The 19036-nt window shown below is 30.5% G+C and overlaps 2 protein-coding genes across 2 annotated transcripts; both read left to right on the forward strand.

The window, feature by feature from the left end:
• The first annotated feature begins 1881 nt into the window (after positions 1–1881).
• LOC126668154 (uncharacterized) lies at positions 1882–7503 on the forward strand. The gene is made up of 4 exons (XM_050361368.1): positions 1882–3016; positions 3083–3180; positions 3337–3606; positions 7450–7503. The coding sequence occupies exons 1-4, from the start codon at positions 1882–1884 to the stop codon at positions 7501–7503; spliced, it is 1557 nt and encodes a 518-aa protein (XP_050217325.1).
• A 3893-nt stretch (positions 7504–11396) lies between these two features.
• On the forward strand, positions 11397–11825 carry LOC126668155 (2S seed storage albumin protein-like). The gene has a single exon (XM_050361369.1). The coding sequence runs from the start codon at positions 11397–11399 to the stop codon at positions 11823–11825; it is 429 nt and encodes a 142-aa protein (XP_050217326.1).
• Positions 11826–19036: the final 7211 nt, after the last annotated feature.

The raw sequence follows: 19036 nt of genomic DNA on the forward strand, positions 1-19036 counted from the left end.
GATGCTTCGCTCAAAAGTTGTGAGATCTGGTTGAAATGTTTCTAAAGGTAGACCTTTGCGACGTGTATTATGCATACACTACAAGAAGAGTACCTGTATCAACAAAAACAACAAAACCCACGTGTAAAACAAGAAAATAAAAGACTAAAACAAGCCGAGCTATCCTAACTTAGATGTTAAAGATATGCTTTCCCCGGCAACGGCGCCAAAAACTTGTTGAGATAATTTGCTGCAAGTGTACAGTGTCAACTCGTAATATAGACTGTGAAGTCCAGATATCGTACCCACAAGGAAAGCAACTAAATACACCCAATTAAGATACTCAATTTGGATAGCCAAAAAGATAATTTGGTTGAAGTGATTTAAAATTAATAAAATAGATTTAAACAGATTTAATTTAGAATAAAAATAAGCTTTGAATAAAAATGGGTTTAAACAATAATAAGGAAGATCAGGGATTATTAATTTTCTTTATGTCATTAATCTCATGGGATATTTGGATTATGTTATTAATTTAATGGTTCAGGCTAGTCTAATGCATCTATAACTCTCTCTCAAGCCGCTATAGATAAAAATATATAAATAACCAATTAATAGGCAGATTACTCACTCTCGTGTTATAAAATACCAAATCAAGTGATTAAATGACATTTATTAAGCAAACCTCAAGAACACGTATTCATTAACTCACTCTCGTGTTATTAATTCATACGTTGTTAATTAACTGATCTATTTCAATTAAGCTCTCTCAAGTCATAATTAAAACATAGGGCAGTGAATGAATTGGCCAAAAACATTCAAGCATTATGAGCATTAATTAACACATCATTTTAATAACAATCCAATATCCCAATATGATCAAGTAGACATAAGTCCAATTAATAATCCCCGAAAATGGGTTTAGCTACTCATAATTAAAGGAAATTCAACAATAACATATATGGAATTCATGATTAACAAGAACACAACGGTAATTGATCTCTCAATAATGTTGTACCTTAACTCCGGAATTCCAATATGTTTTGCGTAATAATCCCAAACTATCGAGTAGAAATGATACTAAAATAGACTACCTCTAATGGCTTGTCTATGATCTAGATGTAAACTACAAAATGTATGATCTCTAAATTGAAAGATGTTTAAGATCCCGAAAGATTTATTGATCTCTAAAGGATGATTTTTCTCTACACAAATGCAAGCTATTTATAGAGGTGCTAGGAGTGGAGCTCAAGCCAAGAATCCCTCTTCATATCATGGAGTTGGAGTGATGATCAAGCATTGAATATCTTCTTTCCATGTAGAGCGGAGTAGGGAGCAAGTTCTTCCATAAGCGTCTTGAGTGAATCATGATTCACTTATCTCGTTTCCAAAGATAGCTTGATTAGATATCTTCTTGATTCATACTTTGAGTGCAAGCCAAGAAAAGATCTCTTTGAGTGTGAACACAATATATGTGGCTTATGGAAGGTGTATGAGTGTATCGGTCAAGAATCCCCTTGCGATTCTACAAGAATCGAAATGATCCCCAAGAAGCAGTGATCAGCCGGCCCTTGGCCGGCTCATTGTCGTGGGCCGGCTGAAGGCCGGCTGAGCTGCTGTTTGTGGGTTCTTTTCTGGTTCGGTTCGGTTTGACTCGGTTTGACCCGAAACTTGGTTGGCTTTCTTGAACTCAGCTCGAATCCTTCTGGCTCTGACTATTTTTGCATTTTAACTCTGTTTTATTCCTAAAAACTCAAGAAACATTAAATATTTACATTCTACAAATAATTTATCAAATAAGCGAAATTAACTAAATAAGCGTATATTTTACATCATAAAATACTAAAAACTAGTAAATAAATGACCTCTAAATAACGTAAAATATACACTTATCAACGATCCATGCGTATGGCACTTATTTCGAAGAACAAAATCAAGTTTGTTGATGGCAGCATCACAGTACCTGGAAAGAATGATCTTGGATATGATGTTTGGGAACGTTGCAATACTTTAGTGCTCTCATGGCTGATGAGATCACTTTCACCCTCTATAGCTCAGAGTGTGATTTGGATAGATTTTGCTAAAGATCTATGGGAAGATTTGCATGAAAGATTTGCTCAAGGAGATGCAGTAAGGATCTCTGATCTTCAGAATGAGATTTATTCTTTAAAACAAGGTAATTCATCTGTCGTTGATTATTTCACTCATTTGGGGACTGTTTGGGATGAGTTGAGCAATCTAAGGCCAATTCCTACTTGTAATTGTCATTCAACTTGTGATTGTGGACTTGTTGAAATTGTGAAGAAATATCATGATCAGGATTTTGTGATAAGATTTCTTAAAGGTCTTAATGACAAATTCTCTGTGGTTAAGTCACAGATTTTGTTAATGGAGCCTCTACCCTCTATTAATCGTGTATTTGCACTTGTGATCCAACATGAACGAGAAAATGGTGAAAATGTCTCTGCTCAGCCACAGATGATTGAATCCAACATCTTGTATGCTGGAAAAGGAAACTTTAATGGTCAAAACTACATGCAGACTCAATCTGCATCTAGTTCAAATTTTAAGCCTAACACTGGTTATAATCAGTACAATACCAATGGATCAAGGAGATATAGTAACAACAAGAAACCAACTTGTACTTACTGTGGAGGCTACGGCCATCCAGTTGAAAAATGCTTCAAGAAGCATGGATACCCTCCTGGTTATAAACCACCAGTCAGAAACTTCAATGGAACAGTAAACCAACTTGAGATAGATGAATCTCATAATAACAATGATCCTCATGTCAATGGTGAAGATGACAATTCACCCATGATTCTCACAAAGGAACAATACAATCAACTCATAAGCTTGATTCACACTCAGAATCCTGCTCAAAGTTATGCTCAGAGTCATGCTCATGCTCAGAGTCATGCTCAGACCTATGCTCAAAATCAGACCTATGCTCAGAACCAGGCTTATGCTCAGAATCAGAATTCTCAACCTCAGATTAATACCCTTGCTGCAAACTTCAATCCTATTGAAGAACCAGGTATTATTCTGAATTCTAGTTCAATAGAAAGTAAGATTACAAAATTATCTTGGATAATTGATACAGGGGCAACTGATCACATAGTCAGTTCCCTTGACTCATTGATTAATCCAAAACCAGTATCTCATGTGTTTATAAGACTACCTAATTCACAAAAGGTTCAAGTAACACACATTGGTGATGTGTGTCTTTCACAAAATTTAACACTGCACAATGCACTGTTTGTTCCCAAATTTAGTTTCAACTTGATATCTGCTAGTCAATTGCTGAAAAATAATAAATGTTGCTTAATGGTTTATTCTAAAACATGTTTTATCCAGGACATTATCAATTGGAAGACGATTGGTATAGCTGAACTTCGCAATGGTTTATATCAATTAGTGCATTCTGATGAATCTGTTTCATGTTCAAATAATATGTTTGTTAATTCTTGTAAAGTTTCTTCTCAAAATTTGTGGCACTGCAGATTTGGCCACCCTTCTTTTCCTAGAATGCGTGCATTGTATCAACTAGATAATAGAATAGACACAAACCAAGACTTTCAATGTGATGTCTGTCATCTAGCTAAACAAAGAAAACCTTCATTTCCAGTAAGTACTACTAATGTCAATAATTGTTTTGATCTAATACATATGGACATTTGGGGCCCATTTCCTATAGCATCTTTGTATGGTCACTTTTATTTCTTAACAATTGTGGATGACAAGAGCAGATATGTATGGATATATCCAATGAAAAGTAAATCTGAAGTCAGGAGTTTAATTGTCAATTTTGTAACCCTGATTCAAACACAGTTCTCATATAATACTAAATGCATAAGATCAGATAATGGCAAAGAATTTGATATGGTTGATTTTTATGCATCCAAAGGAATTATACACCAAACTTCATGCATTTATACACCACAACAAAACAGTGTGGTTGAAAGGAAACACCAACACTTGCTAAATGTGGCTCGTTCCCTTCGTATTCAAGCTTCTTTACCTTTAAAATTTTGGATAGATTGCATCTTACATGCAGCCTATCTCATAAATAGAATACCTTCCCCTATTCTTGATAATAACAGTCCTTTCTTTGTTTTATATAAATCTCAACCAGTTTTTGATAATCTTAAAGTCTTTGGTTGCCAATGTTTTGTTTCAACAGTAGGTCCTCATAAGAATAAACTTGACCCTAGAGCCAACAAATGTATATTCATTGGTTATCCATCTAATGTCAAAGGATATAGAGTATATGACATTCTAACACAAAAAGTAGCGGACAAACAGATCAACTGTTCAAATACAAAATTTTAAAAATAGCTTAAAATTGATTAAAGTTTTTAGATATACAATATAATGTTTATTTAAAAAATTCAAATTACAAAAACACCCTGAAATGCTCAATTAATAATAAATTTAATATGAAATGCTCAATTAATAATAAATTTAACGGTTTTGTAAATAAAATGTAGTTTGGTAACCGAAAAAGAATTTAACACTTTATGTTCATGTTAAATTTAGTATTGATGCAAAAGAAATTAAGAAAGTCAGCAAAAATGAAGTTAATATATACGTATATGTTAATTACATAAACCACTACATATCTATCTATATCTATAATCTATCTATAACTATCTTATATGTGGGAGGAGGACAGGTAAAATTACTTTAGTAGGTTTCATTAAGGGTATAATTTATAATTAAAAAATAAAACTAATAATAAAATATTATAATTACTTAATTTAGGAGTTCAATTACTATTGAAAAACAAAGTCAATAAGTTAGAGTTTGACTCATACATAACTTCTCAGAAATTTAGTTAATAATTTTTGTTATAAATATGTCAACATAAACGAAAATTTTAATTTTCTGCAACATCACCTTGCCAAGCAGCAGATGACTGATTTCGGTGGTGTGGTCAGTTTTGAGGTGTGGTTATCCTAATTTTTAAGGATGAATAATATTGAGTTTAGAGACTATTTAGCTCACTACCTTGTCCTTTTATTTTTATTTTCTAATTCTAAACTGTACGCTTTATTATTCGGTGGTTTAATTGACCTTTCATCACCAAATTTTCTTTTGTCAGTTTGGGTGGCCAAAGTTGGGAAAATAACATGTATTTTTATGTTATTATTTTCAATGTTGTGTTTTTCTTTTTTTTGGCTGTTAACATGCGGCATGATTGAAAATGGGTCATATAAATATTTAAAGTAATATTTAAAATAATAACTACTTTTAAACCCATTTTCAATCATGCAGCATGTTAACAGCCAAAAAAAACAAAAACACAACATTGTTTTATATGACCCACATGTGGATAAACAATAAAAGTAGTTGTTTATTGAAAATGGGTCATATAAAACACTATAACATGCTGTGGATAAACAATAAACTATTTAAAATAGATTTATTATAGTGTTTTATTAACAAAAAGAATATTATTATATATAATATTTAAAGTAATATTTAATATATTATGGGTCATATAAATATTACTCATGTGCGTAGCACTTTGTCTATTTATTTATTTTTTTGTAAGAATTTAATTTATATAAAAAATTAATTATAATAACTTATTACAAAATGGAGGTATTATATATAATAATTTATTACATATAACGGGTCATACTAATATCAGCATGTGTTGTAGTTTTAATAAAATAATCAATAATAGTTAATAAAAATTAAGATATTTTATTTAATAAAATTAATATTATACATATAACGGGTCATATAAATACCGCTCACGTGCATAGCACGTATTAAAAAAATTACGAAGTCAAATAAAAGTCTAATTCTAATATATAAAAAAATGAGTGTTTGATTTGAATAAGGACCGGGAGTTTAATCGTAAGACTAATGCTAATAAAGAAATCAAGTACAAATACAACTCTAATAATAAGATCTAATAATTCTAATTAGAATTTTACTAGGATATTACTTTTTATACGCATAAAAACTACATATCTCACTATATAATATGGCTGTGGTGTTAATGTAATGGGCAAAGAAAGAAAACAAATGTAATAAATAACGGCAATAGAAAGTTGGCCCAAAATTTTACTGGCTATTAAGCTAAGTAAGAGTGTCTCAATCACATTATTTTAAAATTCAGGTGGGATTAATATACTTTAATCATATTATTACAACAAAATAAATATCAGCAATGATTAAAATTTAACATTTTAGTTTTTAAAAGAAAATCTAAACATAAAAATTAAAATCCAAAAAAATATAATAAAAACTGTAATAGTTTTATTAGTGTTCAATATATATAATGAGTTATATAAATATAACTTATATACTACAATATCAAAATAAATATTATAAGAATCAAAATAATATAGATAAAAGAATAAGTTATTTATAAATAACGGGTCACATAAATACCACTCACATGGATAGGTTATGTACATGAAAAAGATATCAATTTTTTTAATTTAAATAAAAATTATTTATAAAGAATGTTTAAAATATATATATATATATATATATATATATATATATAACGGGTCATGTAAATGTCGCTCACGTGCGTAGCACGTGGCGAAACGCTAGTACTATATATAAAAGTACGGAGGGGGGGACAGACACTTTTACCTAATAGTTCTTGTTAATTTATTAGTTAGTTGGATATTTTAGTAATTTACTAATTAATTATAATTAAATTAGACATTTAATTAGTATTAGAGTTATAATGTAATTAGGATATAAAATAAGATAAGTTGCTGCATTAGGATATAAAATTAGGTAAGTTGCCGCAAAAAATACTAACCTAACCGTACAACAACTCTATAAATGGTACTATATAATTTGGTTGATGCATGAGTTGTGTGCTTCATGTATGGATTTGCTTTCTTCTGTAGCTGCTAACCAATATATGGGTATTGATGACACTTCGTCCATAAAAATCATAAGCCTTCACAATACATGTAGAATTATTATATTTATAAGTTTAGTTTTAATTTAATTTAATTAAAGTTAAAATAATTTAATTAGGATAGTTGTGTTTAATTAGGACATAATTAGAAAATAAATTATGACTAAAAGAATAGGGAATAAGGGATGATGTGGACGCCTAGGAATATTGTTGGATGACATGGCGAAGGAGGCGAGCATGACTCAGCATCCAAAAGCCACGTTGGACAAATACCACTGGAAATTATTTAAGAACCACCGGAAATTCACTAATAGTGAGTAGAGTAACTCTTTTGTAACATTTTGAAATTCAATAATTTTGCAAAAATTTGGCGAAAGTTGAGTGATCCCAGAATTTTCAACCCACAAATCTGAATAAACTTTAGTGAGTTCATAATGTGACTAATAATATTAAGTTAAATAAACCTAAAATACTCAAATCATACACTTCTCATATACACTGCAAGAAAAATGTTTATTACCGACAGAAAAATTGGAAAAGTCCATATTTGGTCGCTAATTGGAATATTCCAGTCTCCAGTAGTCGCAAAAAGCCTAGATCCTGAAGGTTTTAGGGACTGGGATTGATATTCGGTCGCAAGGAAAATTTAGAAAAAGGGACTATTCCTGTCGCTAATAATTTATATTGCGACCAAAGTTATTCATATATGTGATCAGTTTCTCTTCGTCAATTGCTATTGCACAATATTAATTTATTCTTAAAGCAAGCATATTATTTTAATATTAGTGATCCAAATTCGGTCAGCATATAATTAATAGCGAAAATTATATTACACTATTTGTGACCGAATACGGTCGCAAAACTATTTTTTATTTTTTATTATTTCGGCTCCAAATTTGCTCACAGTAAGCATGAGAATATTTATACAATATTATAAATGCCTATCAAACTTAACATAAACTATAAAATTGTAACCAAATACTCTGCAAAATAATTGTAATAAGAGTTACAACTAACCACAAAATAGATTTAATTACCTCCAACCTATAATTCAAAAAAAAACAATTCATAGCCTTGATTATTTTGTAAAATTTTGATGATCCTTTGTAATTCTTTTTTTGGATTTGTCTACCATTCCTTGTGGTAGAGATTTTATATCAATCATTTATCTAAAAATTTATATAATAATAATCGAACAAAATCTGTTAGTTCAACCAATACAATTTAAAAATTAAAATCAGACCGGTTTCATACATCTTTAAAAATAAATATACTGTTCAACTATTTCAATTTAAAAAAATATTATAAAAACTGAAAATTATTAAACCATTAGACCATAAAATAGTCTAGTTTTTTTTATGTTTTAAGTAGAACCGTATTCATTTATTAATTTTTATCTATCTATTAAAATGTCAACCGGTAATCACACTTTACCATTTGATTTGATTTTTTTTATAACAGTGGTAAAATATAAGAGAAACTAAAAACAAAATCATAGAAACTATCAAAAGAATTTTTTTTCGGTTTGGATTTTTTTTATGAATCCATTCAATATTTTGTATTTGAACAGTTGATCTGTTTGTCCGCTACTTTTTACCTAAGTTTCTAGCGTGCCATCTAGAGTGTGCCGCTATTTGTGCAAAAGTTTAGAGTAGCGGTTTTCGCGACTTCTCGTGGCTTTAATATAATTTTATTCTTAAAAAAAAAAAATTACATGTTGGTGTTTTATGTGTCAGCACAAACCATACTCCAAAAACAGATGTAAAACTCAAAAACTTATGCAAATGACTCGCCATTTTATACATCTTCCACGTTCTTCACATGCACTCTCTAAAATCTCCTACAAATAAACCCATTTACATTTTGCACTTCCGCCATTAACTACCAAAAAATGGCAAAACTCATACCTACGGTAGCTCTCATCGGCATTCTCCTGATTATCATAGCCAACGCATGTCAAAGTATGCTTTTACAGTACTGTATTATGGGATTAATGTAAAATAATGAAATATGTTTTTTTTGTGTGTAAGAATTTGTGTGTTTGTTGGTGTAGATAAGCACATTTTTATCTGTGCTCGTAATCTGGTTTTCCTTTTTTGTTCTTGGTGTTATAAAATAAAATGATGTATTTCTTGTCTATACTTTTTAATTGTTTAAGCATGTTCAAATAGCACGACCCTTGAATAGTTGACTAAAAATAGATAAAATAAATTAGTAGATTATAACAAAAATTAAGATATTTATTATAAACAATTTTAATAAAGTGATTGAAGCATTGTTCCATTGAGAAGATATAAAGGCTCGACGAGCAGACTGATAATCTTAGAGATTGAACATTAATTACAGATTGAAAAGAGCCCAAGGACCTGGACAAGCTCGACAAGATCATGAGCGACATACCCTTTGAACTGCTACGAAAAAAACCATCGGATTTTAAATTAGCACGATTTAATTAAGAAACTTTTTTAAATATAAATATACAGAAACATAATTCTAGTAAAGGAAACCCCAATTAATGAGCTTGCGGAAGGATGGCGAAGAAAATGTAGCTCAAAAGGTGGAATCTCCAAACTGATTTTGGGTTATTTCTAGTAAAGAGTTAAACATAATAATTTTATTTTTTAAAAAAAATATTTATTGAAAATGTTCTCTATTTATTTATTCTCCATCAATTTTATATTCCTTTTAATGATTAGTGAATGATCTGATTCCTTTACTTATGGATATAAGTTTTTATTGCCCAAACATGTAAATTTTTTGTGTTAGTTATTTATTTTATTATATTTTTGTTTATTAAATTAAATTCATAATAAAATACCTACTGAATAATTTCAATTCCGCTGCAGCATATACTTATCCGGTAACAACAATCCATTTGACATTCACATAACAAAAAAACAAACTTCTTCGAAAATTAATTAGCTTTCTCAACTAGTGTAGAAGGTAACATAAGTGATGTTTTAACAATAAAATTTGACTGGTAAATTCAAACGATAATAAAAAGTCGATCTAAATTAATGTTTCCATAAAAATAGAAATATAGTTGACTGTTTTAACTAAAAAGATGTCAGAATGACTAAAGCATATACAATTCATCTTTTTCTATTAACAATATCTATATCGAAAGTCACAAGAAGTGACAAAAGACTAAATTATAAACATTCACACTGTTTTTGAATTAACTATAATTAAATTGTGATGCATATTTTAATTATATATATATATATATATATATATATATATATATATATATATATATATATATATTGTTGTTTTCGTGGAGGAGCTGCAGTTATGTCGGCCTGCTGCTGCAAATTCTCAGCAGCTCGGTTTTGAGGCTGTTAGTGATATAAGAGATGGGGCTTCGGGGAATGACTTTGAAGATGCAATAGAGAGAGTTTATGCATATATTTCTAAGACTTCTTTATTTACTCGACTTTGAAAATCACAGGCTCCACCACGTGTTAAAATTTTCATTAGGGTATCTCTTCACAATCGAGTTCCCACTTTGAATTTTTTGGCTAAACGATTGATAGTCTCTCCGGATAACAGTATGTGTTCTCTCTGTGATGTTGTGGAAACAAAAAGAACATTTATTTATCCATTGTGTCTTTGCGAGGAGTATTTGGTGTGGTGTTATTCAGAGATTGGATTTAGTTTGGATTACTCCGTATTCTTTTGATGATTTTATGGTCCAATGGAAGAGTATGATACCTAGGGGCCCTTATTGGAAGCTGTGGGAGATGCTATAGTATTTGATCGTGTAGGAAATTTGAAAATATAGGAATGACAGAGTTGTTTGGAACGAGGTTTCAAACAAGGATGCGGTGATTTTTAGTTGTTTTTCTAAAACTGTTTTATTTTTTAAGAGTTGTAATAGGAGTTTCAGCTATTCGAGTTTGGATTTCTTTATGAATCCATTCAGTATTTTGTATTCGAACCATTGATTCTCGCCCACTTTTTTTTGCCTAAGTCTTTAGCGTGCCACCTAGTGTGTGTCGCTTCTTGTACGAAAGTTTAAAGTAGTGGTTTTGCCACTTCTTGTGGCTTTAATATATATTTATCCCAAAAAAAAAAACAATCGATGTCCATTGTAAGAGAAAGTACTCAAAAGAAGAATTTTAAGTGATAGAAACATAAATGCATATGACTGATAATTTGCAGAACGGGTATCTACATAAATGCATATGAATTTTTGTTTTTTCCTGGAACATAATTTATATGTATAAAAACTGGACTTTCTGGAACATAATTTATATGTAGATAAAATATCAAGAGATCTCGTTAACTTACCCCTAAATAAAATGATCAAAACTGTCAAATATTCACAAGATTTTGTACATTGCTGTTCTAACTTTTACGCGTAAGCACAAACCGACACCTCAAAAAGACAAAACTTATATAAATGACTCGCCATTTTATAATCTTCCACGTTCTTCACATGCACTCCCTTGAAATCTCCTACAAATATACCCCTTCTCATTCACTTCCACCTTCAACTCCTGAGAATTAAACAACAATGGCAAAGCTCATACCTACACTGGCTCTCATCAGCATTCTCCTGATCATCATGATAGCCAACGCATCTTCCGCCCGCAGAACCATCATCACCACCGTCGAGATCGACGAAACCAACCCAAACCCAACAGGAACAGAAGGGCAATGCCGTGAGGAAGTGGAGAAGCAGGACTTGAACTCCTGCGTGCAGTACATGAGGCAATCAATATCAGGGGAATCCGAAGGAGGAGGAGAAGAAAAACAGCAGCTCCATCAGTGCTGCAGTCGACTGAAGCAAGTGCGAGATGAATGCCAATGTCAGGCGATTGAGTCTGCGTATCAGGAGATGAGTGGAGAGGTAATGAGACATCAGTACCCGAGAGTCATCCGTAGGGTAAGGAGCATTCCATTGTCTTGTGAGCTGAGCGAAGTGGAGTGTAGAATCAGATAAATCTTATTCTGAAAGCCAGACTTGTAAATAAATAAAGTAAATTCACTCACTATGATCATGGACTCATGGCTGTGTGAGTGATTTCCGTGTAATCCTGTATAAGTAATTATGTCATCGTAGTATGCTTTTGTAGTGTATTATCGGAATATGGTGTTTTTTCTGTGTAAAAATTGCGTAAGCATATTTCTGTAATGTACTGCCATCAAAGTTTTAGCCTTTGAAAAAAAAAATTAAAGTTTAATAAACCAAAGAAAAATTAAGTCTAGAAGCTGAAATGAAATGAATGAAAAGTTCACTTATTGTTAGAATCAATGGCCATGTATTGATCGCTGGCTGGGATGTAAGCGGGCCAAGCTCGAGCTAGAGCTCGAGCGTGTTATACAAGACCGAGCTCTAGTTCAAATGGGCCCAAATTTTGAAGTTCTAATAACAAGACCGAGCTCTAGTTCAAATGGGCCCAAATTTTGAAGTTCTAGCTCGTATGATATACGAGCTTGAGCTCGACTCAAATTCAATAAAATATAAAGGGCTTTTTATATAAACACTTGATTTGGGTAAGAGCTTTTCAAAAACACTCTAGCACGAAAAAGTTGAGAGATTTATAAATTTACCTAAAAAAAGAAAATAATTTGAGTTTCTACCTCAACATGGAAAAGTCAACAAAAATACTCGATTTGGCCATTTTATGTTTTTACTCTCCTTGTCCATAAGTTAAGGATTTTACTCCAATCATATAAAACATGACCTGCATCTTTTCTTTTTCTTTTTCGTTCTCTTTATCTTTCTTTCTTTCTTTCTTTTTTATATGTATTTGATGTCATTTTTTATCTCTTTAACTTTTTAAAATAATATTTTATTTTTATAATAATATTAATATAATCTTTTCATAAAAAATAATATTATTTCTATAAAATATTTGAATATATTTAGTATAAAAAATATTTAATTTATTTATTTAATAATTATATCTTAATTTTTTTTTATATTTTTAACGTCTCTCTATTATAACATTTAAAAAAAAAAACTATCGTGGTATTATCATGACCTTATTATAACAATATCATTGATATAATTATGTAGATATCATCACGTTATCATTTCGTTATTATAATTTTTTTGTAATTTTTTTCATGCATGTATCGCATTATCATTTTATTATCACAAAACATTATCATACTATTATTTTCACATTATCATTTCGTTATCATAATTTTTTTATAATTTTTTTCATACAGGTATCATATTATCATACTATTATCTTCACATTATCATCTCGTTATCATATTTTTTCTATAATTTTTTTTACATGTAGGTATCATATTATCATACTATTATTATAACTTTATTATTTTATTATCATCTGATTATCACTGGTTATGAATTATTTTGTAATTATATTTTCACGTACGTTATCATTCAATTATCATACTTCATTATCATCTAGTTATCATACTGCAGTGTTATAGAACGACATGATAATGTAATGATATTAACATGATAATCAGACACTATTTTATGATACATTATTATAGTGATAATGACATGATAATCAGAAACTGATTTAATTATCATAACATTATCATTTTGTTATCATGAAATCCTTCAATAATTTTTTTTTATGTACGTTATAATAACCTTATCATATTTCATTATCATAACATTATCACACTAGAGTGTTAGACATGATAATGTAGTATAGACATGATAATCAGAAACTGTTTTATCATAACATTATCATAGATTATCATGTCGTTGTCATAACATTATCATTTAGGTGCTATAAAACGTTATCATCTCGGTATCATATAATAATATTATGATAACGAGATGATAATACAAGGATAACAACATGATAATCAATTTTTTTTCTTTGTAGATTTTTTTTTCTGCAGTGTTATGATAATAACATGATAATACAGTGATCCTCATATGATAATCAGAGGCTGTTTTTTATGAAAAAAAATTATTTTTTCTGCAGTGTTATGATAATCAGATGCTGTTTTTTTTGTGTGCAGAAAATCGTTTTTTTCCATCATAACTTCATTTTCATGTAATAGATCTAAAATTGAAACAAAAATTTAAGAGTAACGATTTAGATCTGAATGTTAAAAAAATCGCAATAATCACCATGAATTAAAGAAAAGTTCGTTAAAATAAAAAATAAAAGAACAGTGAAGCGACGGTGGAGCGATGAAGGAACGGCAAAGAAAAAAGAAAAAAATGGAGAAAAAAAGAAGAAAATTGACGAAGAAACAGAAAATGAGAAAAAGAAAAAGAAGAAAAAGAGGAGGAGGAGAGAGGAAAGAGAAAGAAAAGAAAGAGAGAAACATAAAAAGTGACAGTTGTCATAATATGATAAGAGTACAAAATATATATTTAAAATAAAAACTTAATAAAAAAATAGGTATAATTATAATATAAACATGTTTTAGAGTAAAAAAAATAAAAGCATTAAAATAATAAGGTATTATTTTTATCTTTTCCTTTTTGAGATATGAAATCAAATTATTTTTAAAAAGAGAGTATTTATCCCAATTTTCTCTAAAAAATTAGCAAATATACCTCTTTTTTAATTGTATGTTTCTAAACTTATTTTCTCTTCTTTATTAACTGAATTAACACCATTAATATGGAGCTTACCATTCCAAACTAATTTTGTTTATCTTCTCCTCAATTTCTTTTTCAAATTTAGTATAAAAATTAATATTAGAACAGGTTTATAGAATCAAATAGCAAATTCTTAAAAAAAATTAATAATGCGAAGGAAGAAACTGGATTAGGGGAAGAAAAAAACAATCTCAATTGTCTAATAGAATTGCTTCCGAAGAATTTACTGTACAGCAAAGCTGTAGGTGTTCATACTCTTATCTTTTTGTTGATTAATTCAATTTGTATTATATGGTTTTGTTGAATATTTGATATTAGATCTACTCTTTTTTAATATTCTGAATATTTCTTTTATTTTTTCAACTTTTTTTGTTTCGGCTCTAAAATGCTTGATTAATTTGTAGTTTAAGTGTAGAATTAGAAAATTACAAAGGCATTAGCTCTAATACTAACAGAATGATTACATCATCAATCCTCCTCCTGCCAGCTGTTATTATTTAATTAGCTAAATCAGTTAGTTAGTTAGCTTGTATTTTATGCGTGTATAGAAAGTAGTTAGTGCTGAGCTGTAAATCTGTTAGTAGAAGCAGTTACATTTCTTGTTGTATAAATACGCATATTTGCTCAATCAATAAAGCTGAGATTCATTTTTCCTCCAAACACATCTTTTGTCATGGTATCAAAGCAATTAGCTTAGCTGCTCATTTTCTTTTCTTTTCTCTGAATAACTGCTCATTTTCTCGTTCACTTTCTTAGTAACCAAACAGCAATTTTCTCTCTGTTTTCTTGGAGTTTCTTACTTTCTTTAAGCTCATTAAGTAGCTATTTCAATGGCGAATACTGCAAGGTCAGAAGATTTACCTTCCAGTCCATATTATCTGCATCCTAATGAAAATCCTTCATTAGTTCTTACTACTTCACTGTTAACTGGAAATAATTTTCATTCATGGTCACGATTGTTGAGATAATTTGCTGCAAGTGTACAGTGTCAACTCGTAATATAAACTGTGAAGTCCAGATATCGTACCCACAAGGAAAGCAACTAAATACACCCAATTAAGATACTCAATTTGGATAGCCAAAAAGATAATTTGGTTGAAGTGATTTAAAATTAATAAAATAGATTTAAACAGATTTAATTTAGAATAAAAATAAGCTTTGAATAAAAATGGGTTTAAACAATAATAAGGAAGATCAGGGATTATTAATTTTCTTTATGTCATTAATCTCATGGGATATTTGGATTATGTTATTAATTTAATGGTTCAGGCTAGTCTAATGCATCTATAACTCTCTCTCAAGCCGCTATAGATAAAAATATATAAATAACCAATTAATAGGCAGATTACTCACTCTCGTGTTATAAAATACCAAATCAAGTGATTAAATGACATTTATTAAGCAAACCTCAAGAACACGTATTCATTAACTCACTCTCGTGTTATTAATTCATACGTTGTTAATTAACTGATCTATTTCAATTAAGCTCTCTCAAGTCATAATTAAAACATAGGGCAGTGAATGAATTGGCCAAAAACATTCAAGCATTATGAGCATTAATTAACACATCATTTTAATAACAATCCAATATCCCAATATGATCAAGTAGACATAAGTCCAATTAATAATCCCCGAAAATGGGTTTAGCTACTCATAATTAAAGGAAATTCAACAATAACATATATGGAATTCATGATTAACAAGAACACAACGGTAATTGATCTCTCAATAATGTTGTACCTTAACTCCGGAATTCCAATATGTTTTGCGTAATAATCCCAAACTATCGAGTAGAAATGATACTAAAATAGACTACCTCTAATGGCTTGTCTATGATCTAGATGTAAACTACAAAATGTATGATCTCTAAATTGAAAGATGTTTAAGATCCCGAAAGATTTATTGATCTCTAAAGGATGATTTTTCTCTACACAAATGCAAGCTATTTATAGAGGTGCTAGGAGTGGAGCTCAAGCCAAGAATCCCTCTTCATATCATGGAGTTGGAGTGATGATCAAGCATTGAATATCTTCTTTCCATGTAGAGCGGAGTAGGGAGCAAGTTCTTCCATAAGCGTCTTGAGTGAATCATGATTCACTTATCTCGTTTCCAAAGATAGCTTGATTAGATATCTTCTTGATTCATACTTTGAGTGCAAGCCAAGAAAAGATCTCTTTGAGTGTGAACACAATATATGTGGCTTATGGAAGGTGTATGAGTGTATCGGTCAAGAATCCCCTTGCGATTCTACAAGAATCGAAATGATCCCCAAGAAGCAGTGATCAGCCGGCCCTTGGCCGGCTCATTGTCGTGGGCCGGCTGAAGGCCGGCTGAGCTGCTGTTTGTGGGTTCTTTTCTGGTTCGGTTCGGTTTGACTCGGTTTGACCCGAAACTTGGTTGGCTTTCTTGAACTCAGCTCGAATCCTTCTGGCTCTGACTATTTTTGCATTTTAACTCTGTTTTATTCCTAAAAACTCAAGAAACATTAAATATTTACATTCTACAAATAATTTATCAAATAAGCGAAATTAACTAAATAAGCGTATATTTTACATCATAAAATACTAAAAACTAGTAAATAAATGACCTCTAAATAACGTAAAATATACACTTATCAAACCTCCTCACACTAATACCTTGCTTGTCCTCAAGGAAGAGTATGATTTATTCAAAAACACAAATCTAACTACCTACGAAATTTTGAACAATTGTCAACAACGTTACTCCCGACCAATGAAAATCACGAATGCAATCGTCTAATGTCAACAACTAAAAGATATGCAAACAAATGAGGAATGCAATTATAATGACTTATTCTGATGACCTTGAGAATCCTTTTGAATTGGAATCATGTTAACTCAAGACAATCACAAAGTTACAATCATTTGCGGGACATGCGATCAATTAGTCTAATAATCGATGGGCAAGTTATGACATTTCATTCATAAGCATCAAGCATAAGCATAATTTCTCACAAGATATCACTCTAATACTCAAGTGTTTCGGGTGTGAAAATGAAGCTCACTAAACATGCAAATTCGCCATAAGCTTGCTCTTAGTCCCGGACTCCACTATTTAGCTCGGTAAATGACAACTATTATATGGACTTTGAATGGGTTGTAACTTGGCTAAGGGTCGGGGTAGGAGAATTTGGATATTTTTGGCTACAACTTGACTTGAAAATCAACATTTTCTATGAAGTGTAAGTAATGAACTAGCTCGGAATTTTTCGCACAAGTGAACTTTTCTTTATTTTATTTGCCTTTCTTTATTTATTTTCTTTTGCTAATTTTTATTGATTTTATTTTTCTTTGTTATTCATTCTTGTTTCTTTTTCTTTTCTTTTAAGGCATTTATTTTCTTTTTCAACACTTGTTCACAGTTTCTTTTTCTTCGCCAAGCTAGATTCACGTTTATTTTCTCAATTTAAGTTGACCAAGTCAAATTGGGGTGTTCAAAGAGGTGAATTGTGAAAGGGTAAATGGTTGAAATGTGGTAAAAATCAAAGAAATGGCTAAGGCTCAAGGGGTGTAAACTAAGGGTAAAAAGGATAGGCTTTTGAAAGTGGTCTAAAAGAATGGTGTAATCCTAATGCCATTGTCATTTAGTTGTCAAAAACTCAGCCGTATAGTCTCGAACAGACACCGAGCAAGTTCTAGGAATTCCGCATATAATCAACACTCTCAAACAAATAATAAGGCTCAAACGCTCAAAAGAGGGTGATTTAATGCCACATACTTGATTCCTATGAAATCATGTCAATCATGCCCAAGATTTTCAAAATTGACCAATTTTAACGCATATCATGCATCCGCATTAGGTAACTTTGATCATGTTCAAGATTACACAACCAACCATCAGAATTCACCATAATCTCATCAAAACATGTCATACAAATTGCATTTCATTAGGCAAGCATCAACATTTAATTGTTTAAACTAGAAAATGCATTCAAGACATTCATTGACCGGGAGATAACCTTTACTGACAAAATTTCAAAATTACGCCTAAAACATTAAAATGACAAGTTAAAATTTTAAAAAATAAGAGCACTCCTCACACTATTTATTAATATAATCTATTTTTTTAATTCTTTTATTATTTTTCTTCTTTCCCCACCCCCCACTTTAAAATAATGCATTGTCCTCAATGTATGAAAAAGTGCACAAAAAGAAGAAGAATAATAAAAATTCTTCCCTTTTTAGGATTGCAGCGAAATTTCCACAAAGCTGCTATCCGCTTTTGACTGATAACAATGCCTGCTTTTGAGCACATGGCGGTGGCTGGATCACAAATAAAAGCTAAAGACAACATGTTATAATTAGAAGAAAAACAAAATAAAGTGAAAAGTACTACATAAAATAAAAATAAACAGAAATGGATGAAAATTTAGACTGACTATTTAAAGCATGAGAAAAAAAAATGAACAATTTGGAATTTCTCCCAAATCGTGCTTGTTTATGGTCATTAGCTTGACCGTATGGTAATAGAATCATGGAGGATCAACTAGAGCAACTCGCTCATGTCCTTGATCAATAAAAGTTCTAAGACACGGTTTACACCATTGTCTAAGAACCTTAAAATTATCTCCATTCGCGCTCTCC

Source organism: Mercurialis annua, linkage group LG2 (assembly GCF_937616625.2).
Source record: "Mercurialis annua linkage group LG2, ddMerAnnu1.2, whole genome shotgun sequence".
Classification (NCBI taxonomy): Eukaryota; Viridiplantae; Streptophyta; class Magnoliopsida; order Malpighiales; family Euphorbiaceae; genus Mercurialis; species Mercurialis annua.